We start from the raw sequence: 24,398 nt of genomic DNA on the forward strand, positions 1-24,398 counted from the left end.
CCCGCTCAGTCTTGGGCTGCCGGGGTGGGGGTGGTCTCCTGTTTGTCCCCCTGATGAGCCTTGGGTTGGCAGGGTGGGTGTGGGGTGTCTCCCTTGTTCTGAGGGCACAGAGACTGCTCCTGTCTGCTGTGTAGCATGATGTGACTCCACAGGAGCTGCAGCTGCCCCAGCCAGCACCATAAGGTTGGACTGGGGTCAAGGGTGTTGGGGTGGAATGGAGAGGTGTCTCCGGGGGGTGCAGGTGGGGTGCAGGCAGGAGAGGTGAGTGCAGGCAGGGCACAGGGGCTGCAGGCACGCTGTGCACAGTGTGTACAAGCAGGAGAGGTGAGTGCAGGCAGGACAGGCAGGGCACAGGGGCTGCAGGCACGCTGTGCACAGTGTGTACAAGCAGGAGAGGTGAGTGCAGGCAGGACAGGCAGGGCACAGGGGCTGCAGGCACGCTGTGCACAGTGTGTACAAGCAGGAGAGGTGAGTGCAGGCAGGACAGGCAGGGCACGGGCTGCAGGCACGCTGTGCACAGTGTGTACAAGCAGGAGAGGTGAGTGCAGGCAGGACAGGCAGGGCACAGGGGCTGCAGGCACGCTGTGCACACTGTGTACAAACACCGCCGGAGCGCCCTCCCCCCTTAAGGTGGACTCGAGTGGGGTGGTCCCCGCTCGGCCCCGGGCTGGGGGTCAGAGGGGTGTCCCCGCGGAACTGGCATGAACCCCGTGCCATGAGCCCCGTGTCTGTGCCCCTGGAGGTGAAGTAAGTGGAGGGAGACCCTGCCCAGCCCCACGGGCCACCTTAAGCGGGGCCGGGGCTGGGGAGGCCGCGCCGAACACATGGGCACGTTAAAGCAGACCCGGCACAGTCCCGCGGGGCGTTCTCCGCCTCCATGGGGACACTTCGCTCCGCGGTGCCGCCCGGGGCAGGGCGCAGCCCCTCCGCTACAGGCCGCACGGGCCTCACCGCCCTTCCCGGGCAGCCCGTGCACCGGGGTCTGGCCCCACACGGGCGCGACTCGAAGCCTCGCCCCAGGTGCTGCGTGGGGATGGGGGCCGGGCTGCACCCGCATGCCGCGAAGGAGCGGGCCGGCTGCGTGGAGCCTCTCGGCCGGCGTCGCTCCACGGCCACGCGGTGCTGGTGGCGTCCCCGGTATCCCGGGACGGACTGCCCGGGGTCCGTCCCTGTCCCTCCGTGTCCCCAGCGCGCTCCGCCTGTCCCCGCGGCCGCACGCCCCTCCGCGCAGGGCGCCCCCCAGCGGCCGCAGCCTCCCCGCGCCCCGCCGTGGCCAGGCCCCTTTAAGGCGCGGGGCGGGCCTAGGAGCTGAGCTCTCGCGGGGCTTGGGAGCCGCGCTCTCGCGAGGCTGGCGCAGCGCGGTGATTGGCTGCAGGGGGTTGAATGTAAGATGGCGCCCAGGGAGCTGTGAGGGGAAAAGACTCGGGGCCGAGGCGGCGGCGGCGACAGGGCCGGGGTGAGGCGGGGCCGGGTCACGCCGCGGCGCAGCCGGGCCGGCGGGCCGGGGTAGTGCGCGGCGGCGGTGGGGCTGGGTGGGGCCCCCCTTCGGGCGCGGGAGGAGGAGGCGGCGGTTCCGGGGGCGGCGCGGGCCCGGCGGGGAGGGGGAGGGGGCGGCCCCGCCTGCCGCGCGCGCGCGCGCGCTTAGCTGGCCCGCGCGGGCGCGCCCCCTGCTCTTCCCCCCCCTCCGCTCTTCCCCCCCCGTGCACCGGGCGCGTCCCCGTCGCCCCCCCGCGCCCGGGCAGCGAGGCACCGGAAGGCGCGGCCTGTGCGCGGCCCTCGGCGGCCCTGTCCCCGCGGAGCCCCCGACATGGCTCCTGCCGGGGGGGCGGGGGAGGCGGTGTCACGGCGCCGCCTGCGGGCCCGGCCCGGCCGCCCCGCCGACAGACAAAGGCGGCGGGAGCGGCTGGGGCACTGCCGGGTCCCCGCGGGCGGGGGAAACCCCAGGAGCTCCGCGGCCCCGCTCGGGCAGGACAGAGGCTGAGCTGCAGCCGACGGTCTCAGGGCCTAAAGACATAGCTTCGCCTCGTCTTGGCTGGGTGGCCGAGCGGTCCGTAGCGTTCCCGGCTGTCTCTCGGGGCAGCACCGGGGACACCTGCGGGGGGGCGGGGGTGGGGGGGTCGCTTCTGGATGCGGTCACTGCTGCTGCTGCCTTGTTCTAAGTTCTGTGTGCCAGTAACTCCGGTGTTACCCACCGTGCCGCGCCTGTCGCCGCACGGCGCTCTGTGACAGATGTGCTCACACAGTCGTTCTCAGTACCACCAGGCTGAGGGATACGATGGTTAGAAATTGGACATCTTGCAATTCCTCACTAGGAGCTGCTAGCTGCGTGGATGATCATATCTTTGTTTCCTGATTTTTTTTTCTTAATGGAATACATATTAAAAATAAAATGACTTAATAAAGAAAGAGGAACTGGGGATGGAAAGGGCTTCTTTGTTCTGTCTTCTCCAGAACGTTACAAGTCTAAGAGCTCAGGACAAGAGCAGCAGAAATACATGCAACATGGTGACTGGTGAGTCCAGATTGTCCACATGCTGCAAGTTGTGTGTGTGTTTTCAGTAACCTCAGTCTAAGTTTTATCAACTAACCGTATGTGCTCATAATCTTCAAAGAATTTCTTGAACTTACTTCTTGGAAAAAAATGCAGTTATGGTGCACAGAGAGGAGTTATCTTCCTTTACTGGAGAAACTTATTGCCTGGATGCTCTTTTTTTTAAATTTTAAAATGCAATATTAAAAACATGCTGCTGAGATCCAGTGAGGGTGGACATTTGCAGTTTCCAGTGTGTGTCTGTGGGATAAATGGAATGCACAAATTAGTGTGTTTTAATAACTAAAAGTAGTGAATGCAGCAGCAAGCTGTATGTGTTGCCCTACAAAATCCTGTTGAATGTACCCTAGAGCCTCACAGAGGTTTTCTGCCATAAATGCAGGTTGGTTTAATTTTAATAAGTAAAATTTCTGGGGGTGCAGCATTACATTTCTGAATCTTTCTCTGGACTTGGTACCTCCACTGCTGCATAGGGGTAGTGCAGTGGGAAGTGCAGTTTTGAGTGGTTCAGTACTTCTAGTTAAAAAATCTTAAGCAGCCTTAAAACTGATATGAATGACTCCAGGAGACATTGTTTCCTACAAGGTCTGTAACTGCAGCTGTAGAGAAAACCCAGGGAAGATCTTGCTGCTCTTTTAGGACAGGAACAGATGCCTTGTGGTATGGTGGGGCTCTGGTCCATGCCTGGCACTTGGAATACTGCAGGGGCTCAGCTTAGTGGCTCTTAGCATAGTAATTTCAAGAAAATGTAAAGGATTTTTTTTTTCCATGGTAGAAGAAAGGAAAGAGATTTCTTCTGACAGCTTGTGAGAGAGGAGGATTTACTAGTAGGGGAAGACTGGCCTAGTAGGCTCTTGATTTTGATGCTAACAAGAACTAATTGAAATGGACCAGCTGAGCAGGGTCAAGGATTTGTATTTAAGAAATCAGTGCTTGCTTTAAGATTTGTATTTAAGAAATCAGTGCTTGCTTGGTGGTCAGAAGAGGTTGGTGATGGTTTGGTGGTGGACTTCTGCTGCTTATGCTTCTGGGTGTTTTGTGGCTTCTGGTCTCTTACGCAGGAGAATGATGTAGCTTGTGAAAGAAGGGTTGGAGTTTCAAAAGTAGAAGTGAGGACTAACGGTTCCCATTGGGAACAGTGGCCCTGCTGACCTCCTTACTCTCTCCTTTGACAAGATTAACTGAAGGTGGATAGCTGTTTCCTGAGTTGTTACAATATACTAAAAACCAATGCAGGAGCAGGAAGGGAGCGCCTGGGAGAGGTGAGCCCATCCAATTCAGCAGCAGCTGGCTGTCAAAGAGCATCTGTGGCACTTATGTCTGGGATCCTGCTGTCAGAGAACATCTGTGGCATTCATGTCTGGGATCCCAGCATGGCATCCTTGAGCCTTATTCTTCAGAAGAGTCTTCCCTCTCAAATCTGTATCTGCTAGTGCACCTCAGGGTGGACCTGGAGAATGATGATGCTATTCTGAAAGCCTCAATGTAGTCAAGTAGTTGAAAGTTCCAAGTAGAGGACCGGGACCAGTTAATTGCTCAAAATCTGTTTTCCATCCTCAGATTATATAATGGAGCATCATGCAGTTAGATGCAAAACACATTTCAGTGTGCCTGCTGTAGGTCTTGTCTGAGTCCTGAGTCCCTATGGATGCATTAACATTGTTCTTCCTTGGTTTCACCCTGGGCATATGGTCACCTAGGAAGGGGTTAGTAATACGTGCTGTAGAGGTGTAGAGTACTCTTGAGTAGCTCCTGGAGAAGTGAGTAGTCTTACAGGCTCTATCACCCAGACTTAGCTTGAAAATGTCAGGTTGGTGTCTCTGAAAGAATGTTTTTTCTGTCCAGATGTGGGCTCTACAGGAGCTTCTGTATGCTGATATTTGCAGAGCTGTTGGATTTGCTATGTGAACACCATTATCTGGTGTTTTTTACTAAACATGCTGCATTGCTGCCTATTTTAAAAATATCTTTTATAGAAATCTCATACAGCAACAAATGTGTCTTAAAGGCTTCAGAAACCATAGACAGAGCAAAAGTTGCCTCATGTGTGTTCCTGTTACCTTTGATATTAGTTTTTTTTTTTTTTTTCTCTTGTGAGCCTGCTCCAGTGCACTAGCCATGAACCTCCATGTAAACAAAACCTCTGTTTGGACTGCTGTCACATAACTGAAGAGGGGTTAGCGTTTGCTTCAGCTCTCCCAGGTTTTGGTGATAACTGGCACTGTGCAGTGTGCTTTGAGTGCCAGTGAAAGCCTAGAGTTAACTCCCATTTTCCCACAGGCAGGCTTTTGCAGCCTTATGTTCAATCATAGCCCTGTCTCAGTTCTACTTTGTTAAATCATGGTGAAAGGATACATAAAACTCTGTTTTTGTACCTGTTCTCTTCAGACCTACACTCATAGTGATGTCTGTCTGTTTTTCCTCCTTTATGCAGCTTGATCTAGTAGTGCTGAATCACCTCTTCTAGTCCTGATCTTGTGGTGTTTCACATCTTTTCACAACTGTCTCAGTATCTGGTGATGTTATAGCTCAAATGTATTTATGCTCTATCAAGGCTAATTAGTGCCTTAGAAACAACCAGTATACTCACTGCAAAAACAATTGGTGGGTTTAAACAAGATAAATCAATAAGAGAAGAATGCTGTCAGAGTATACCCTAGAGCTGTCTGATGTTCTCAGGTGGAGTTATCTTTGGTGGTGGTGGTTTTTTTCTTTGCTTTCACTTCCGCCCTGATCATCTTAACTTCTTTTTCTGTCTTTCTGTTGTCTTCACACATGGCATGTTTCATGTTAACCTCTTCCTATATTAAAAGGACATCAAGAACTGATGCTGCAGTTGCCTTTGTCATTTCCAGAGCTCTGTTTCTCCATGTGTGTAGTTCCCAGTTTGAGGAAATATCTCGATTCCAGCACTCTCCTTTTGCTTGCTATGTTCAAATCGATGAGGCTGTCCTAGTCTTAATAGCAATGAGCTGAGTGCTACATCTGTTGCTCTTCTGTTGTGCTTCCCATTAGCTGCCTAGAATAGAACTGCATGGCCTGATAGAACACACTGCTCAGTTTCCCACCTCTGCGGCTGCAAAGCAGGGCCGCAGATATTGATTTCTAAGCCTCTCTTGCTAACAGTGCATGCTGCAAACAAATGGAATGTACGACTGGATTTGTCTGGTACAGGACTTGCCTGGTCTGGGTGAAGTACAGAGCTAGGAGAGTACATGGCAGTGAGCTCTGGGAGGAGGAGTCGTCACACCTGGGTGTCATTCAGACTCCCCTGAGCTGCCAAGGGTTAATCTGAGAAATGTGTAGTAGCAGAAAATGCCTCATAAAACTAAAGCATCTGTCTTGGGCATCTGGCTGTGCATGTTTGCCAGTTTTCATACAGTACTTGGTATGAGAGATTAGTTACTGGAGTTAAGAATATCCTTGTATCAAGGGAGTGCTGTAGTTAAGACTTTTACTTTCTCTTTCCTTAAGGAACCCTGAGGACCTTGCAATATGAATAATTCTCTGGAGAACACCATTTCCTTTGAAGAATACATCCGTGTGAAAGCACGAACAATCCCCCAGCACAGGATGAAGGAGTTTCTAGACTCCCTTGCTTCCAAGGGGCCAGAAGCTCTCCAGGAGTTTCAGCAGACAGCCACCACCACAATGGTGTATCAGCAGGGTGGCAACTGCATTTACACGGACAGCACAGAGGTGGCTGGGTCTTTGCTTGAACTTGCTTGTCCTGTGACAACCAGTATCCAGCAACAAACTCAGCCAGAGCAGCAGATACAGGTTCAGCAACCCCAGCAAGTCCAGGTAAGCATCTGAAATAATCTTTGAATTATTGTATATACTGATGGAGTAGTGTTCAGAGCTGCTGTCTCACCTTAAGCCTCAGACAAGTACTTAAGAGGCAGGGCCAAGTAACTTCATATAGAACAGCAATATTTCCCTTTCATTTAAACAACTTGGTAGTAAATTTGCTCTCTTGACTGTGCCTCCCTCGAGCCCTGCTGTAGGAGGAGCCACACACATAGCAATGGAGTGGTGTCACCTATTGGAGAAACGGTCACAGTTCTGGCATGTACACAACTCCAGAAGCCTTGTGCTCTGAGGCTGCTATAAATACCAGCTCCCTCTGACTGTCTGATTGTTCAGGGTGGCTGTGGGATGGAGATTGCCTTAAGGATTTTTTTTCTTAATAAAATCAATAATCTTTAAATAGTTTTACTTGAACATTCTAAAAGTTGTTCTTGAACTGACTTTTAAGTGAGGGGGAAATGCAAGAGCATCAACTTTAGGCTATGAACCAGGGGAAGATACATTTCTGGAAAGGAATTTTAAAGGATGCATATGCGTCAGGGTAGAGTATGTGTTTGCACAGTAGAAGGAGTTGTCTTTTTTGTTTTGTTTTTTTTAAGTAGATATTACATTACGTATTTTATTAAATAAGAAAATCCACTATCAGAGGGAAAAAACAAACCAGTTTTGTAACTAGAAAACTACTTTTGTCTTCAGATGTATTTTGTAATTTGAAGAGTTCATAGGTGGCAGGGCATTTAGTAAAGTTTTTCTATGATATTAACAGCCGAACTCTGGCTATAGCTGTAATTCTGATACACTTGAGATATGAATCTTTCTGTTTTTGGTTTCTGTAGCAGAATATAAAGCTACAAGCATTTTTTTTTTTTTACAATAAGTGAGGGTATGGAGTCACTAATGACTGGAGATCAGGTAGTGTGTGCTTGCTGCAGTGCAGTAGACTTGTGTCAACAGCTCACTTGTGTGTTTTTATCCTACAGCAAAGACAAAACTCCTTCACTGGTAACTCGTCTCCAATTACTCTCTATTGAGTAAATGAATGCTTAACTAGGACTTCTATAACCTGTTGCCCTACAGTGACTTTGTTGAAAGGCTTGTGAAGAACAAAAACCTGAAGTCTTTCAGGCATGACTTGGATCTCTGCATGAGGCTATTAAAACTCATCAAGAGTGGGTTTGGTTTTGCCAGCTAGTTTTCTGGAAGAAGTTTTCTTTGCAGCAGAAGAGCTAGGAGGATTGGCTTTTGAGTGCCTCAGCCTTGAAGATGTGGAAAGCCCCCAAACCAATTGTAAAAGTCAAAAGGAATCTTTTTTCCCCCCTCTCTTGCTGCCTCATTTCAGAACTACCCAATGTTCAGGCTTGACCCTTGCAAGTCTTTTAGTAACAGAGATAGGGAGGGAGGTCATATATCTTATGCTCCAGAGAAAAATAACCTGACCTTCTTGTAAATAAGCATAGAGTTGCTGCCAGAGACTGGTTCCTGATTTTGGAACTGAATGACCTGCACTCTGAATATGAAAAGCTTCTCATGATAATTAAGATTTCAGCAACTTTCCTGAAGAATGCTGTCTACTCTCTTCTCCTTGTTTTTAATGTGCCTCTGCTTTTAGATACCTGCTTTCCCATCTGTACAGATCATCATTATTATTTGTATTGCCTACCATGCTGCTCACTTTAGGTGGTGCATTTGGTACTAGATGCGGCTGCAGCTTTTGTGTATCAGCAGTGCAGCTGAACTCAGGTGTATTTGAGCAGCTAGCTCAGAATTGTCTTAGTTTTCCTGCAAGAATAGAGTGGAGAAGAATGTGTTTACCCCTTTGCAAGAGTGTTTTTCTGTCTTTCAGGATTTCTTATCGAGACATGATTTATGTTAAACTCATAATTTAGTGTTCACTCATCTCTGCACTGTCACTGTCACAGTGGCAGAGCTCATCTTCTGGATAAAGCTGGATTTTGTTGTGACGCTGGGGAGTGACAGTGTTCCACCATAGCCGTGCACCTGGTCCAGCTGTGCTGAAATACTGCTTGTGTTGTATTTTGATGAATTTTGGTCATCTGCTGAAGCCTCTTAGCTTTTGATTAAACTTGTCATCCTGGTACTTCAATTGGTAATCTGTTTAGTTCTTGTTAATCCAATTGCAAGTCAACGGAAGACCCTTTGAAAGACTATGCGTATGTCTGGCAGTGTGACGGTGCTGCTGGGGGTGACTAACAGTATGACCGGTCAGATGACCTCACAGTTGAAAGTGCTGCTGATGATCTTACAATCATATAGTGCTCAGGTTTCATCCTGGGTTTTACTTGCTGTGAACAACTAAAGACTGAGTGTGACTGCATGCTGCTTGTATTTATTCTAGAAAAAGAAATTTTCTCTTTGAAGAAGTTGTTGCCTTAAGGTTTTATTACCTAAAAGGCTCAACAAAGTCTTATCAAATGTTTATTTTACAGGATTAGTGGATGCAATTGTTGGGTTATGTCCACTGTCATTACTACAGTTAAGTGTCCTGGAGCTCCTTCCACACCCAGTATCACAGGGGTGCCATAAGTGACCTTAAGAAAGAGTTTAGTATGTCAAGTTGTCATACCTTGTTGTGCATCAGGGAGTGGCAGGGAAGGTCCGTGTTTTGCTTCAGTCAAGTAAGAGTTTTATCAGCTCTGCTTTTGTTGAGATTGTTGCTTGTTGGTCCTATGCATAGAGGCCATGGAATTGATGATGCCAGTGAGGTGTTTAGTGCTGGCTTGCTTCCCAAATATGGTACTTTTGCAGAGGTCAGCAAACCTCTTGTGCCTCTTACCCAGGAAGCTTTAACTGAAAGAATATCAGAGGACAGAAAGTATCTTTACTTATGGTGTGTGTGGAGAAAATCCTCAGTTTCAGCTTTTTATGAACAGTCTGATGTCTAGGTGGCAAGATTTTCTTGGGCAGGGCTTGAGGGGAGGTTGTTATACATGAGCAAGATAACAGAACTGTATGGGGAATGGTTGAATGCCTGTGTAAAATATCTTTCAGTTGATACATGCGCCTTTCTAATTGCTCAATTCCTTGTGTGCTTACTGTTCAGTCTGTTCTGTGACTTCAGACCTTTATAGGAGGCTGGACATTATTAATGACACAAGGCAGGGAAAGATACCCTTAAATAGCTTAGAAAAAAGTCTTACATCTGGCTCTACACAGATTACATCTTTCCTTTGCTTCTGATGGGTGTACCTTCCTCTTGCCTCTGTACTGGTTCTGAAGTTTAGCTTGGAGGTAGAGTTCCTGTTTGCTTACATTTGAAAAACATGCCAGTATGATTTTAGTGTAGCATCAGGTATTAGCATGTGCTAGGGCTGAGTGGGACAATTTGAAGAGTGGTTATAGTCAAGAGTGGTGTTTTCAAGGTAGCTTCTACTTGTATATGGAAGTACGTTTCTGTTGGAGAGGTAAGCTGTTTTTCCTTGGTTCATGTCTTTTAACTGTCGTAGACCTAAATCCCTCCCCAGTGTACAGCTTGACAGCATAATCTTGATATTGTAACTGTTTAAACACACCGAAGGCCTAATTTAGCTGATGGAATTCTCTCTCTGATGTTGATGAATGAGCAGAGGAAAAGCCTGGAGTGAGAGTCAGTCTGGCAGTTGTTCTGAAAAGCTGACTCGCACCCTTCCCGTAGACCTTGTTTACTTAGATAGCAAAGGACTTCCTTTAAAGTGGTTAAATAACAAGTTCTGACATTTCCTGCAACTTCACTGATCAGTCTTTTCACTTACTCTTCACTTACACTTTTCGTATCTGTTTTGTACTTGCTTGTACACTTTCTGCCGTAACTTTAGAAGGAACTCTTTGTTACAGTGTTAGTTTTTAGTGCTGGATGTGCTTTAGCTTAGGACTGTTGTTGAGGGAACTGTATTTTAAGTTTTCTGTCCTTAAATTCGGCTAAAAAACCCTGAGATTACTCTTCTCATGCTCTCACTAACTTTTTTCCCAAGTATTTGACTTTATGTGGGAAGTTTGAGATGCACCCACATTACTTCTGGGGGCATTTGGAGCATACTTTCTGCAGCAAGTTGGCCACCTGCTGAAGCCTTCTTACCTCTTGTAGGTTTAGAGCCTGTCATTTAGGGTTCCCTCCAGATGAAACTAAGCTGTAAGATGCAGCGTTGTGTTTTGGTGATGTCAAACGTGACTGGTGGGCAAGACTAGAACTAAATTTGAAATAGTCTTCTGGAAGGATAGTGTGGACATGTTAGTACATCTCCAGTCTTGCTCTGGAGATCTGCTCTTGGTGTGTACTGCTGCTTGCTGGTTTAAATACAGCTTCAGAAACCAAGATCTCTTTGTGAAAAGATGCATTTAAGAGCCTGTCAGGTGCTCTAGGAAAAGCTACATATCAAAAAATCCATGCAGGAAAGAGTTGCTCTGTGTGCTTGTTTAGAGTTAGGTTTTAGGAAATATTAGATAATCCAGTCAGTCTGCAGATGAAAGAATTAACAAGCAAAGAAAATCTCAGTTGTTTCAGAACTGCAGTTCTGAAACAACTGAGTCCGATTCCTTTTTGGGTAGAGAATCCACACAGGGCAGACATGTTATGATTCCTACTTGAAAGTTTGTCTATCAACCATTAGGAAAGAAAGTTTTGGCAACCAGGCTTCAGATGTTCTCATGGTCCTGGGGTTACTTATTTACTCTTTGCATTTGCTCATTTCAGGACAGAATATGGTTTTGGGCTTGATGTGACAGAAGATTTCCTTTAAGGGAATTTAGTTCTGCTCCCCTGTTATGATACAGGGTTGATTTCTAACACATTTGGTTTTCTAAGCAGCTAGCACTTGATCCAGCTTCCAGCTACTTTATAGTGAAAAGGCGTTTCTCTGTGTCATGGTACCCTGCTGGGAGGTGATTCTTTCATGCTGTTGGATCCAGACTTCTGGCAATAAATAGTATTTCAGTACTGGTAACTTGGCATGTTCCTTTCTTGCACCAGTAACCCAGGAATTGCCAGCATAACATGTTTTTGCTTTAATCTTCAGCATAAAATGAAGATTTAAAGTCCCCTGTTGGTCTTGGCCTGTAAATTTAAAACATTCCCCTTTGGTACAGAGTCTTTTATAAAGTCTGCTGCTGCTGAGTGTAATTGTCTAACTTGCTATCTGAGGGAAAAAAGGACAGTGAGGTCAGTGTAAGAAGCCTTTGGTCTCAGACCGGGTTAAAGCCTGTAAATCTGAAATGGATGCTTGTAGCACTCCTGGATACAACCTACTTGAAAACAGGGAGGGATCTACTTCAAGATACAGTTGTTAAAAATGGATACGTAATTCATGGGGGATGCATAATGCGTGGTAGGTAGAGCTCCAATATCTTTTTAAATAGGACCACTCTCTAGTCAGAAGCATGATGTCTCCAGTTTGGAACATGGAGAGCTTCAAGTGATTCTGATGTTTGACTTCATATTGTTTGGGTCTGGACTCATTCTTTGGATGTTAACAATAGCAGGGTGGACTCTAAAGCAGTAGCAAGACATCCCTGTTGTAGGAGTTAGGATTTAGTCCTGGGGGAGTTTTGAAGGACCTCAGGCCACTGTAGGCTCAGGCTCTGAAATGGTTAATGGCTTGACATGGTTAATGGCTCAAAGCTGTGCCAGGGGAGGTTTAGAGTGGACAATTAGGAAGCATTTCTTTACCAAGAGAGTGGTCAAACACTGGAACAGGCTTCTGAGAGGTGGTTGGTGAAGAAGCATTTAGGCAGCGCTGTGAATGACATGCTGTAGCTTATGGTCAGCCCTGAAGAGGTCAGGCAGTTGGACTAGATGATCAGTGGAGGTCCCCTCAAACTGAAACAGTCTGTTTACAAGAGCAGAAGGGAGCAAATGCTGTCTTGTTCCATTTGTTCTTAGGCCGTGCCTCTTGCTGACAATGCCTCTTTCTTAAACCAGTTCCATTACCTTTCTAATTGCACTTATGTGATAAATTTGTTTCAGCGCAGGAGGAGACTTTGAATTCTTACTGCTAGGAAAAATAAAGTCTTTCCTTTCTATATGTTACAGCATTCACAGGAACTGTAATGTGAAATTTTGTATGGATAGAAGGTGGGGGTGCTTTTAAGGTGTTCTCAGTCAACCTGTGCAAATTGTGAAAACACTACAGAGGTACAGGACAAATGACGCATTTACCTCTTAACATCATTTTGAATCATGGCAGATAAAGCAAATGTTTCTTGTGTGAGACTGAAAATACCAGTGCAATAAAACGTGTAATTTGTTCAAACTTTGGTCTTTGCCTTGCAGGCAAACTTCTGAACAAGGATTTAAATTAATAGTAAGGACCATATTAGTGATTTTTAAAGTGAAATATTTTGGAGAATTCTTGCCTTAGGGGTGTGTTTACAACTGGCTTTCTTAAACAGAGACCTTACCTGGGATCCATGTTTGGGCCTGTTTGCCCAAGGCAGTACTCATGCTCCAGGGCAGAACAATATCCAATAGAACTGAGGAAATATCCCATAGGTGAATTCATCTTTTTCAACTGAATGCCTGATCAAATCACTCACTGATGCAGTTTTTTAAACTGTCATGCTGACATAAGGTCACATGCTTCTTGTTACCTTGTAGGAAATTAATATAGAGTCACCATGTCATTTGGATTACAGTACACTGCACTGAGTTCCCAGAAGGAACTATACCCTATTCTTCCTGGAAATAAATTAATTCTTAACAGGAGGTGACTTATAAATCTGGCCTGTCGGTGGGGCATTTTGCTACCCCAGTTTTTTCCTTAGCAACTCTTAATTGGCTGTAAATGGGTTAACATTTTCCAAGACTTCTTAGCAGTGATGCTGGGGAAGTGAGATTTTGTGCACAGCAGGCCTGCATTGTAGTTCTTTTTGGTATTGTCAGCCTGACTAGTGTGCTGTCTCTGTGCACATGCTGCATTAGTCTGCCTGGATCCAGGAAGTGAGGTAGAAAAAGGTGAGAGAACTGTGAATAGGAAGGCATTTAGTCTTGCAACTAAATAAGTCTGTGTTGGCTCCAGAAAGAGGTGTTGCGTAATTAATTCACTCCCTTTAAGATAAAGTGTTAATGAACCCTGGAGAAACAGATGGTCATGTGTACCTGGGATATCGCTTCTAGGACAAGGCAAATGTAGCAAGTTGTTCTTGTGTAAATGTGAGGAAAAGTGGAGAGGTGTCTGGACAAGGGATGTGAAGCTATTGAGACCCAAAATTTGTGCAGGGGGCTACCTTTGACTGCTGGCTTTCAGTGTGCTGCTGGACTGCTGCTAGGTATTGTGGCAGACCTTGGACAAATGAGCATTAATGTGAGAGGGTGTGATTTTTTTTTTTTTCTCTAAAATAAAAGGAGCTGCTTGGGAATCAAGTCAACAGATTTGTCTGCGTTACTCAGCATTGTCTAAGTGCATGAGCTAGAAAATACAACTGAGTAGTTTGGACAATAACTGGTATTAAATGGAATAAGTAAATAATGAAAAAAGGTTTGTTTTAATTATCATTGCCAAAGAAATTCTTCTAGAGTTTACAAAACATGCTGCAGCATAGGCCTTTAATGCACGACAAAGACTGAGGCTGAACTTGCCACATTCTGTATTGGCACCCACTTGAGTAGTGTTACTATTAATGATAGGTTTCAAAGTAATATTCCTGTGCTTTATGAGGAAAGAGCCAAGTGCTGGTTTTGACTTACCCATATTTCTTATTGCCTGTCACCGGCAAGTGATCCTGTGGCCATCTTGGGACTGGGGTGGGCAGCAGTGGAACAGTCTTTAGAGCATGGTAAGAATGAGGCAAGCTCCTGTGATTGTACTGTGAATGACCTTTAAGTCTTGGTATTGCAAGACCTGTGCTAAAGTAACATTTTAGCAATGCAAATAGCTTTGAAGGTTCTTGGATTCCAAGGATGGAATCTGTTGGCTTGAGCCCATAGAGGTTTGAGGGTGGAGATGTAGCTCACATGCTGTTCTCTCTGTGCTGAGAGTCATGTGCAATGCTGAGCAAACACATCTACTGAATCACTGTTATCAACCAGGCACTTCTAGAATAACTTGGTTTCATTTTCCTGAAATCTTTACTAATGAATTAATACATGGAATCAAAAGTGAGCATAGAAGACCTGAAACATAGTGACAGACCACTCTTATCACTTTGAGTAACAGACCATCTCTGCTGAATCGCTGGTGTTTGCCGATCTCTAACTGGTGGCTTGGTGTCGTTGCAGGTTCAGGTCCAGGTCCAGCAGTCACCGCAGCAGGTCTCCGCCCAGCAGCTCTCTCCACAGCTCTCTGTCCATCAGGCTTCAGAGCAGCCAATACAGGTCCAAGTGCAGATCCAAGGCCAGGCCCAGCAGCAGGCATCCCAGACAATACAGAGTCAGTCCCTTCAGAGCCCCAGCCCATCACAGCTGCAGGCAGCTCAGATCCAAGTGCAGCACGTGCAGACTGCCCAACAGATCCAGGCTGCAGAGCTACAGGAGGAACACATACAACACCAGCAGATCCAGGCCCAGCTTGTGGCAGGACAGGCCATTAGTGGTGGCCAGCAGATCCAGATCCAGACAGTTGGGGCACTGTCACCCCCACCTTCTCAACAAGGCTCCCCACGAGAGGGAGAGAGGCGGATCAGCTCTGCGAGTGTCCTTCAGCCAGTGAAGAAACGTAAAGTGGATATGCCTATTACTGTATCGTATGCTATTTCAGGGCAGCCAGTTGCCACAGTGCTGGCCATTCCTCAGGGCCAGCAGCAAAGTTATGTCTCTTTAAGGCCAGACTTGTTAACAGTGGACAGTGCCCACCTGTACAGTGCCACTGGGACCATTACTAGCCCCACTGGAGAGACGTGGACCATCCCTGTTTACTCCGCTCAGCCACGTGGTGACCTTCAGCAGCAAAACATAACCCACATTGCCATCCCTCAGGAGGCCTACAATGCCGTCCACGTCAGTGGCTCACCCACAACACTGGCTACAGTGAAGCTGGAAGATGACAAGGATAAGATGGTGGGAAGTACTTCAGTAGTGAAGAACTCTCACGAGGAAGTGGTGCAGACTCTTGCTAATTCGATCTTTCCAGCACAGTTTATGAATGGCAATATCCACATTCCAGTGGCAGTGCAGGCTGTGGCAGGGACATACCAGAATACAGCACAGACAGTGCACATATGGGACCCACAGCAGCAACAGCAGCAGCCCACACCCCAAGAGCAGGGGCAGCAGCAGCAGCTACAAGTCACTTGCTCAGTAAGTTAAAACTGCCTATTAGTCTCAGCTGGTGATTAACAACTTACAAATGTTTTGGAGAGGGAGCATGCCAACAGACAGCTGGTGTCTGCGAAGCAGAGATGCATCTGTCCCAGAAGCCTGAATGTGACATAGAGCACTTGGCTCCTGATGGGTATAAGACTTTCATGTGATAATGTTGGTACATAGTTATAGGATTCAAAACTTTCCAAAAGAAAGTACAGTCTTGATCTTAGTGTTAAAAATGAATAGATACATACTGATTGCCAGACTCTACATAGCAGGTATTCCGAGATCTGCAGTGTTTTCCTGAGCTGTTCCAGGGGTTGCAGTGGACAGGCTGGAATAATTGCAGCCAAATAAGGTGTGCTAATATGTACTAGTCATTATCAGTTACTTTGTGTTATGTTGCACATGGAGTCCACAGCAGATCCAGTACCCTAGTAAAGTATTGAAATCTGACTAGTTGTGAGCAAACTTCCTGGATCAAGTGTATTTTAGGGTACATAAGGTATTTAAATAAAAATACCCTAAATACATAGGCAATTCCAGGAGGAATGTACTCTCTCTGTGGGGGGGGGCAATAAAGCTACTAGGAGTGAACATCGCGCTTTTGGGAGTTGACCCTCTCCAAACTGTGAAACTGAGAAGGAATTTGCCTGCCTGCCCTGTGCTATCCTCTGACATTATGCTTCTAGGGAATCTGGGCAAGTTGCAGCAATTTTGCTCTATTTGTGAAAAATACAAGTTTGTTAAGAAGCGTCTGCCAGTTCAGCAGATTTACATCAGCCTGTATCCAACCTTCACACTGGACAAAGGTGTCTGTGAGATTAGGGCAGAAGACTGTCCCTTGGATTGGGCTGATGGAGGGAGTTGTCTCTGGAAAGCTTTCAGGTCTCTGGAAAATAATGTGGCAGCTCTCTGGAGGAGAGCAGAGGCTCAGTCCTGGCTCCTGCAAAGACAAGGTGTCAGTTCACCCTTGGACTCTTTAAGGCAGAGAGAGGCTTTGCTTCACAACCTAGTTGCCATCTGCCTTGATTAGAGCTGGGCTTTTTCAGTCAGTCTCTCTGCAGCTGTGCTACAAGCTGCAGCTGCAGGGGCTGATAAGCAAAAAACTAATAAGAGCTGCTGCAGAGAGTAAAAAACCAGCTAGAGGGAGTTGGAAGGCTCCAGTCTGAGGCTCTTGCAGACTTTGCCTCTTAAACTGTTGTTTTTTTATACTAGGTAAGATACAGGTATTTAAAATCTATGCTGTTTTCGTATGCCATGGTCTCTAGTACTGTCAGAGCAACTTCCACTAATATTGACACTTAGCAGTATCAAAGGAAAAGCTGCTTTTTGGAGTAGCTCTTAGGAAGGAAAAGGCAAAACTGTTTCGATATAAGAATTGATATTTCTGTAACATTCAGGGTACCAGTGAGAGTTTGGCTAAGGTCTGTGAAGCTATTAATTGAGGTAGCTGTGAGACTCTGTAGCATAGAATTGAAAACCTGTAGCAAAGAATGCAGAGTGGGTGCAGCTGGAGGACTTGCTGCAGGTTTTAGATTGGTGCTATTGGTTGCCTGACAAATAAGTTTCAGTTTGAGATCGAAATTCTTGGTGACCTAAGGTCCCACTGCAAAGTAAATTTCCAAAGGGTCTGGAGATGCCTTAGGTCTGTAGAAAGTCATGCAGTCTTCACACAATAGTAGCTAGTCCTCATTAGTAATATTTGGTATTTTGAGAATATTGGATTGGAATTGAATTGATGTTTTGATGCTGTGTTCTAGTCTTACTGCTTTATACCTTTTGCAAGTGAATTAATCTTATTTATCATTTCTGATAAGAACAGAATGTATTTATTCTGTGTGCCTGTTATGTACTGCTTAAAGAAAAGAGTCTGGATAGGGAGGGATGCCAGTGGTGTATGGCATGTGATTGTACCCAGGACCTTCCTTAGGGCAGTCTAGGTGTGGAGCAGCAGTGGTGAGTATAGCTGGTGGCACCTTCCTGTTCAGGTGGTCTCTGTGGGCTGCTCTTGTAGTGAGATGGACTTCAGTGATGATTCAGAGTGACAAGTGAGCTGAAGATAGATCTGTCCATTCAAACTGAAAGAGTTTTTGGAGCGTAGAATTTTCTTTTGTGAGCAGCAATTCAGGTTGGACAGCAGAAGTTGCATTCCTTGGATTAATTTCTTGTTGGGAGTGTTGCAGAAGGTTGGTATCCTGGGGCTACAGGTATTGTGGGATTCTTGGTTTTTGTCCAGATGTTGCATGTTGAAGTGTGTATATAAACTGAAGAGTTTTCTTTCATAGGCTCAAACTGTTCAGGTTGCTGAAGTTGAACCACAGCCACAGCCGCAGACTTCACCTGAACTTCTACTTCCAAACTCTCTGAAGCCAGAAGAAGGTCTTGAAGTGTGGAAAAGCTGGGCACAGACCAAGAATGCAGAGCTGGAAAAAGAAGCCCAAAATAGACTAGCACCTATTGGAAGTAAGTATCGTTGGCAATATGGCCTTTGTTTCCTTTCAAGTAGGATTAGGAATGACTAAACTGTTGCGTGTTTACTGCTCTGGAAGACTCTTGTTTAATCAGTGATTGTTCCTAAATTTAAATTTTAATCTACTCTGCAGTACTAATTATTATGTATTCCCACTGCCACAGGACTTGTATTAACTCTGTGCTGAGCCCCCTTGAGCACCTGGGCTGATAGCAATAGAAAAGGGCTCTGCATGGCTGTGGTGCATGGACAAACTGTCCATCCAAGCTGGTAGAACAGTCATAGAGTTGCTGTTTTCCTGTTGCTGCAGGGCAGCTTTTCACTGGGGACATGGTGAAAGAAGGCAATAGTCATGCATTTGGTAGGGCAGAGGATCTTCCTATCAAACTCTTGCCTGTTTTATCTTTTAGTATTTCTGACAGCCTAAGATCTGGATATATTTCAACATGCTTTGCTGTACTGGGAGAATGAGGTAGTACTGGACTTGCCAGATAGAATGGAGATGTGGAAAATCTTTCCTGAAATGTTAGGATATAATATGGCTTTATCACTTAAATAATACAGCTTTGTTTTGTTTTTCCAGGGCGTCAGCTGCTGAGGTTCCAGGAAGATCTCATCTCTTCAGCTGTGGCTGAGCTGAATTATGGTCTGTGCTTAATGACACGAGAAGCTCGGAATGGTGATGGTGAACCCTATGATCCTGATGTGCTCTACTATATCTTCCTGTGTATTCAGAAGGTAGGATGGGACAGCTCTATGTGCTGCAGAACTGTCCATGTTGTCAGCATGTGTAGGGGGACTCTTGGTTATAAAAATAGAGACTGTAGCTTCTATTAAGCTTCCCAACAATTTTATAAGAAAAAAGTCTCTTTGCTTAAAAAACCTTGAAAACATCAGATGACTTGTCTGTCCTTAGTGCAAGCAATGCCTTAGTCTACGAGTTAAGTTTGTGAATAACTGGGTTCAGTATCATAGTGAAAATAATAAATCCATTCAGCTTTTTTTGATGGGGGGGAGGAGGGTTGGATGATGTTTGAAGAAGTTGTCAATGTCAAGACTTAAATTTAGTTGAAGCTTTAACAGGCAAGAACTTAGCTTTATGTGCTATGGGAAGTATGAGCTTTCTGGAAGAGGTGCAGGAACAGAGCTATACTTCGACAGGGAAATTGAGCATCCTTGTTGCTAGCCTGAAAAAGTAGTGTCAGTGTCCACTACTCATGTGAAATAACTAGAAGTGAACACACCTGAAATAAAAGGTGAAATCCAATCAGCTTTACTTTGTAAGATATTTTTCCTTTTTCTGTCTCGGCATTCCCATGATAGTAATGGAGATTACCTACCCTGTATTTGCCTTGTTGCAAGAGTACTCACTCTTTAAGTAAACTGTATTAGTCTTCAGTGCTGTGCTGTAAAATGCTCAGCTGAGGATGTGGGCCCTTAGGATGAGGTCTGGTCTGAGGAACACACTTGCTCCCACTGTACTGGCCTGTGTTGTGAATCTCTTACAGTATCTCTTTGAAAATGGCCGAGTCGATGACATCTTCTCAGATCTCTACTATATTCGGTTCACTGAATGGCTGCATGAAGTTCTTAAGGACATACAGCCTCGTGTTTCACCTCTTGGTAAGGGCTATTGTATAAGAACTTTAAAACTTTCCAGAGCTTGGAATGTTTAAACTGAACCTATAGCATGAGTGTAGTCTGAATAGAAACCCTTTTGAAGTATGTAACATCTGTAGGCTAGCTAATGCTGGTCAGGGAGAAAAATGTTATGTTTGCAGTGAATGCTGGGGTTACTGCATTTGTCAGGCTCTAACCCTGACTGTCATTGAGCGTTATTCGTCTGTCACTTGTCACCAATCAGAAGGCACATTGTGGGGACGTTGCAGTGTCATTAGATTGGCTTACTTGGCAGCCAGCTGATCCTTGATTTGAATCAGGTTTCCTCATCTGAAATGGTAATACATCCTGCCTCTAATATGTGTTGTTTCTTTGGGAGATAATACAGCACTGTCATAGTGCCATGTAGCCAGATGGATACTGTCTGCAGAACCAACTGAGTGTCAAAGGAAAAAACAATGAGTGAATAAAGCCTCCAGTGCTGCAGTCAGTTGCAGCTTAACCTTATGTTTAGGATATCATGGCAACAGGGGTGGGGGAGGCAGTTCCAGAAGAGACAAATTTTGACAGAGAACTGTATGAGAACTAGATAAAAATTGCATTTCCAGAGCATGGAAACCTGGCTTCTCATTGCTTCTTTCCCTTTGATATGTTTGGACATGAGTGAAGAAGTTAATTCTTGTGTTCAGTAAGGTAGCTGATGTTACAGGCTAAGTGGCTAAGTGGTACCATGAGTTTTGGAATCCTTTTGTTTTCAGTCTGGCTGTTTGATCAATGCTTTGACATTCCACAGGCCCCGGAATTCATACTGCTGTCTGTTTTTCTGTTTATCTGTGTATTTGGAGTGTAGTATTTTTCTTCTACACAAAGGGGAAAAAAAATCTGAGAATCAAAGAATTACTCATGTGTCCAAATGCATCACTTGGCACTGTGGGCTCAATGAAGCTGTGCACAGGGCCAAGAACTGATTTGTTACACTGGCCTGCCTACTCTCATATATTATTGGATTGAGAGCATCTGCATTGGAGTCAAGCCAATAATTAAAAGCTGTTTAAGTACATATTCTTTTCTCCATGGGCTGGGATGTATAGGCATGTTGCACGAGCATACTCTCCACAACTAGAGGTTGATGGATATGTACAAGTGTTTCCTAACTGTACCTGCTATTTAAAAAGTGATTTGCAGAGCACTGAATCTTGACATTAGTGAGAATCTCCTCTTTTTCCTTCTGTTAAGAGTTATATGCTCTCCAGTACTTACAGACTGTAAAATGCTGCCTGTGCTCATGTTGTGTCTGTCCCCTGGCATGATGCTGACTTCTGATTATTGCAGGTTACATCCTCTCCAGTCATGTAACAGAAGAGATGCTGTGGGAGTGTAAGCAGCTTGGAGCTCACTCTCCTTCCACCTTGCTCACTACACTGATGTTTTTTAATACAAAGTAAGTACTCAGGTCTTAGGGAATTTTGGGGAATAAAAGAACTTCAGAGACCTTAACAGGATTGGTGTGAAACTACTGCACTGCATAGCGCAAAATCATGAGTTTCAAATGGTTGCACACAGAGTCCACTTGTAGCTTCATCAGACAAAGAAGATGCAGTATAACAAGGAAGTGAGCTAGCAGTGGCAGACTGAACCTGTGGTTTTGGTATGCTTTGCTGCTGGAAGAGTCCTTAGCCCAGTGGTTGGTTTGAGCTTCAGCCTGCTCATGATGGCTAAAGATAACTACCTTGCTGTTGTGACTATGTCCCTTGCTTGCCTCTGAATGTCTTGTTCTGTTCTTGCTGCTCAGATACTTCCTGTTGAAAACAGTAGACCAGCACATGAAGCTGGCCTTCTCCAAGGTGCTGAGGCAGACCAAGAAGAACCCTTCTAATCCCAAGGATAAAAGCACGAGTATCCGCTATATGAAGGCTCCAGGCATGCACCAGACAGGACAGAAAGGTAGTGTCTAGGAGGTTTCTTTGGTAGTATTTTACTTACTTGGGCTTGAAGAAGTGGATGAACCTGGAGATGTTTGCAGGTAGGGAATCCAAGGCTCTACCAGTTACCTGTAGCCTGGCAGTATGGCAGTATGTGTTTTCCATGCACTCTATCCAAGAGAGGACAGTACCTTCTAATCATAGCCCTGGGGACATACCTTACCTGAGGCATGTGGGACTCATCAAGAACTAAGGATAATTTTTTTGTTACTTTTTTTTTCTTATGGGCAAAGAGACTTTTGGGTGTAAGTGCTTATGAAGAGATGGAGAAAATTCTTTGGGAGGGCTTCTCTTACCTTGATTCATGTGAACTCATAAGAATTCCTCTGTAAGTACAATCTATCCTCTTAAAAGCAAAGGATGTAACTGAGGCTTTGCAGTCTCAGTAGTGATATTTCCCTCATTTTGCGCACTGGTACGGGAGAAATGGAAAGAAGGATATGGATGGGTTGTGATCTTCAATAGCCTTGAGATAAAGCAAGTTCTGCATAATGCTTTTGAGCATTTATAGCCAGGTGCCTCTGCCCTGGAACAGCCATATGTCTCTTGCCAGCTCTTGTACGGTGACAAGGTGCCGCAGTGTTGAGGCTCTGTGGTACTGCTTGGTGTGCTGTGCTTACACAGAGTGCTTACACAGACTTCTGGGGGGCTGGTTTGTAGTTACAGATGACATGTATGCAGAGCAGACCGAGAATCCAGAGAACCCCCTGAGGTGTCCGATAAAGCTGTACGACTTCTACCTCTTCAAATGGTGAGAGCTCTTGTCTGTGTGTATGGTGCTTGTCTTCTGTGACTGGGGAGCTGCACCCTGTGCCTGGCCTCGTTTTCAACGCTGTGTGATAGCACTGGCACAATTTCTGTATTTCCATAAATTTACTTAAATGGAGTGGGGTGTTGATGTGAGAGAATGGGATTAACTCTGATGGCATACAAATTGAATTTTTGGGGTATTTAAGAGACAAATCCTGATTTGTGAACTGGCTGCTCTTAATTTTTGACATTTGCTGTGTTGACATGAACTTGTTCTTCTTATGAGATGCAAGTCATCTGGAAGCATGCACTACTGAAGATAGGATTAGGGTCCTATTCAGACCAGCTTCTGAACAAAAATAAGGACTTGCTATGGAGATTGGAGGGTGCCTCAAAGGACTCATCTCTAAATTATGATGATTCTGTAATTTAATATAATGGTTCATCTGCAAAGGTGGATCTGCAGGTAGCCTGAATGTGAAAATACTCCATCCTTTCTTCACTCTGAAGGACCCCTAAAGCCATGTTTGTGTTATGCTTACCAGTGTGAAATAAAAACTACTTTGTTGTTGTCCTCACCATGGCTTTTTAACCTTGGCATGTCCTAAAACCTTGGAATGAATCTTGACGCTAGCTATATCTCTGTACCTTCATTTGTCATCAGCCAAATGTTCACTGTCAGGATTTGTAAGCCTGGGGTGAGGACAGTGGTGGTGTCTCTCTCTCCAGGACATTTTGTTAGTCTGGTTATTTCTGATCTTCCTCACACAGCCCCCAGAGTGTGAAAGGCCGGAATGACACATTTTACTTGACACCGGAGCCAGTGGTGGCCCCCAACAGCCCTATCTGGTATTCCATCCAGCCGATCAGCAGAGAGCAGATGGAGCAGATGCTCACCCGGATCCTGGTGATACGAGAGATTCAGGAAGCTCTTGCCGTGGCTAATGCCAGCACCATGCACTAAGGCATCCTTCGTGGCTCAGATGGGGTGGGGCAGGGTGATGGGGGAGGGACAAGCAAAGAGAAATTGTACAGACTTTTACACTAAAGGAGATGCCTAAGTTTTTGGTTTTTTATTGGTGTAGTTATGAAGCCCTTTTAGGCTTCTTCTCTTTAAAAGAATCTAAAGGAAAACCTACCCATTGTGTATCCTACCCAACACACCAAACTGTTGGAACCATTGGAGGCTGCATATCCCCTGCGAGCTGGGAGCTGTGGAAAGCTGCTGGTTGACTCTGGGCTTTTTTTATGATGTAGAAAACATGAACTACAGGATTGGCCTGGTTGGCTGGGGCCTCTGTCTCCTTGGAGCACGTGCAGCCTAGAGGGCACAGAATGATGGATGGACCTGCTCAGCCAGTGGAGGAGAGGCAGGCATCTTCTTTTCTTGTGCTTGGACATTAATTTGCTGTTGTCTTGGAAGAAAGAGGAGAGAGTGAACTGCAATTATGATTTATACAAAAAAACAAACCAACAATTTCTATTCAGACCTTTAAGTGACATTTTTAGATGTTAAAAGTACAAACTTTACCACACTCTTCTTTTTTGGCCTAACATTGAGGCCTTAAAGCTTGAGGCTTCTGTGCCTGATGGAATTCTTGTAACATACACTTGTGTATCATATAAAGATACCACCCTGTTTCTCTTATGTATTCTTACTCTAGTTGTTTATTAAGAATGACGAGCACGTCTTTTCAACATGCCATTGAACAATGTGTCTTTATTTGGGGAAGAGTGAGCTGTGAGGGTGGGGGGGTCATTATACAAAGATCAGTATGCAAACTGGTTGTTTTCATCCCTGTTCATGCTTTCCAGCTCAACTCTGCTGGATTTCTTTCACCCCTACAACTTATGACGGTAGAAGGGCATACACTTCTGTTGAAGGACCTGAATGTCTGCTTGCTGATGGAAGCTCAGTGCCAGGCTAGGAACGTGATCTGTGAGACCAGATCAGACTGTCCTAACGTTCTGTAGCTTTACCCC

The 24,398-nt window shown here is 45.5% G+C and overlaps 1 protein-coding gene across 4 annotated transcripts; it reads left to right on the forward strand.

The window, feature by feature from the left end:
• The first annotated feature begins 1,296 nt into the window (after positions 1-1,296).
• On the forward strand, positions 1,297-24,115 carry QRICH1 (glutamine rich 1). 4 transcript variants are annotated; one of them, XM_068202045.1, is made up of 11 exons: positions 1,328-1,385; positions 2,452-2,512; positions 6,026-6,355; positions 14,568-15,584; positions 17,879-18,056; positions 18,647-18,801; positions 19,572-19,686; positions 21,016-21,124; positions 21,476-21,627; positions 22,326-22,416; positions 23,187-24,115. In XM_068202045.1, the coding sequence occupies exons 3-11, from the start codon at positions 6,047-6,049 to the stop codon at positions 23,377-23,379; spliced, it is 2,319 nt and encodes a 772-aa protein (XP_068058146.1). In that variant the 5' UTR covers positions 1,328-1,385; positions 2,452-2,512; positions 6,026-6,046; the 3' UTR covers positions 23,380-24,115. The 4 variants fall into 4 exon arrangements, with proteins under 4 accessions (XP_068058147.1, XP_068058145.1, XP_068058146.1 ...); XM_068202043.1 differs by having other exon boundaries at positions 1,357-1,456; XM_068202046.1 differs by lacking the exon at positions 2,452-2,512 and having other exon boundaries at positions 1,297-1,385.
• The last annotated feature ends 283 nt before the right edge of the window (positions 24,116-24,398 follow it).

This window comes from Anomalospiza imberbis, chromosome 11, assembly GCF_031753505.1.
Source record: "Anomalospiza imberbis isolate Cuckoo-Finch-1a 21T00152 chromosome 11, ASM3175350v1, whole genome shotgun sequence".
Classification (NCBI taxonomy): Eukaryota; Metazoa; Chordata; class Aves; order Passeriformes; family Viduidae; genus Anomalospiza; species Anomalospiza imberbis.

Excerpts from the sequence above, each read along its gene's own strand:
- QRICH1 (XM_068202046.1), top strand. The coding sequence starts at position 6,047 with ATGAATAATTCTCTGGAGAACACCATTTCCTTTGAAGAATACATCCGT. Across the intron at positions 15,585-17,878 it reads AGCTACAAGTCACTTGCTCA|GCTCAAACTGTTCAGGTTGC; the intron begins GTAAGTTAAAAC and ends TTTCTTTCATAG. Across the intron at positions 21,125-21,475 it reads CTGATGTTTTTTAATACAAA|ATACTTCCTGTTGAAAACAG; the intron begins GTAAGTACTCAG and ends CTTGCTGCTCAG.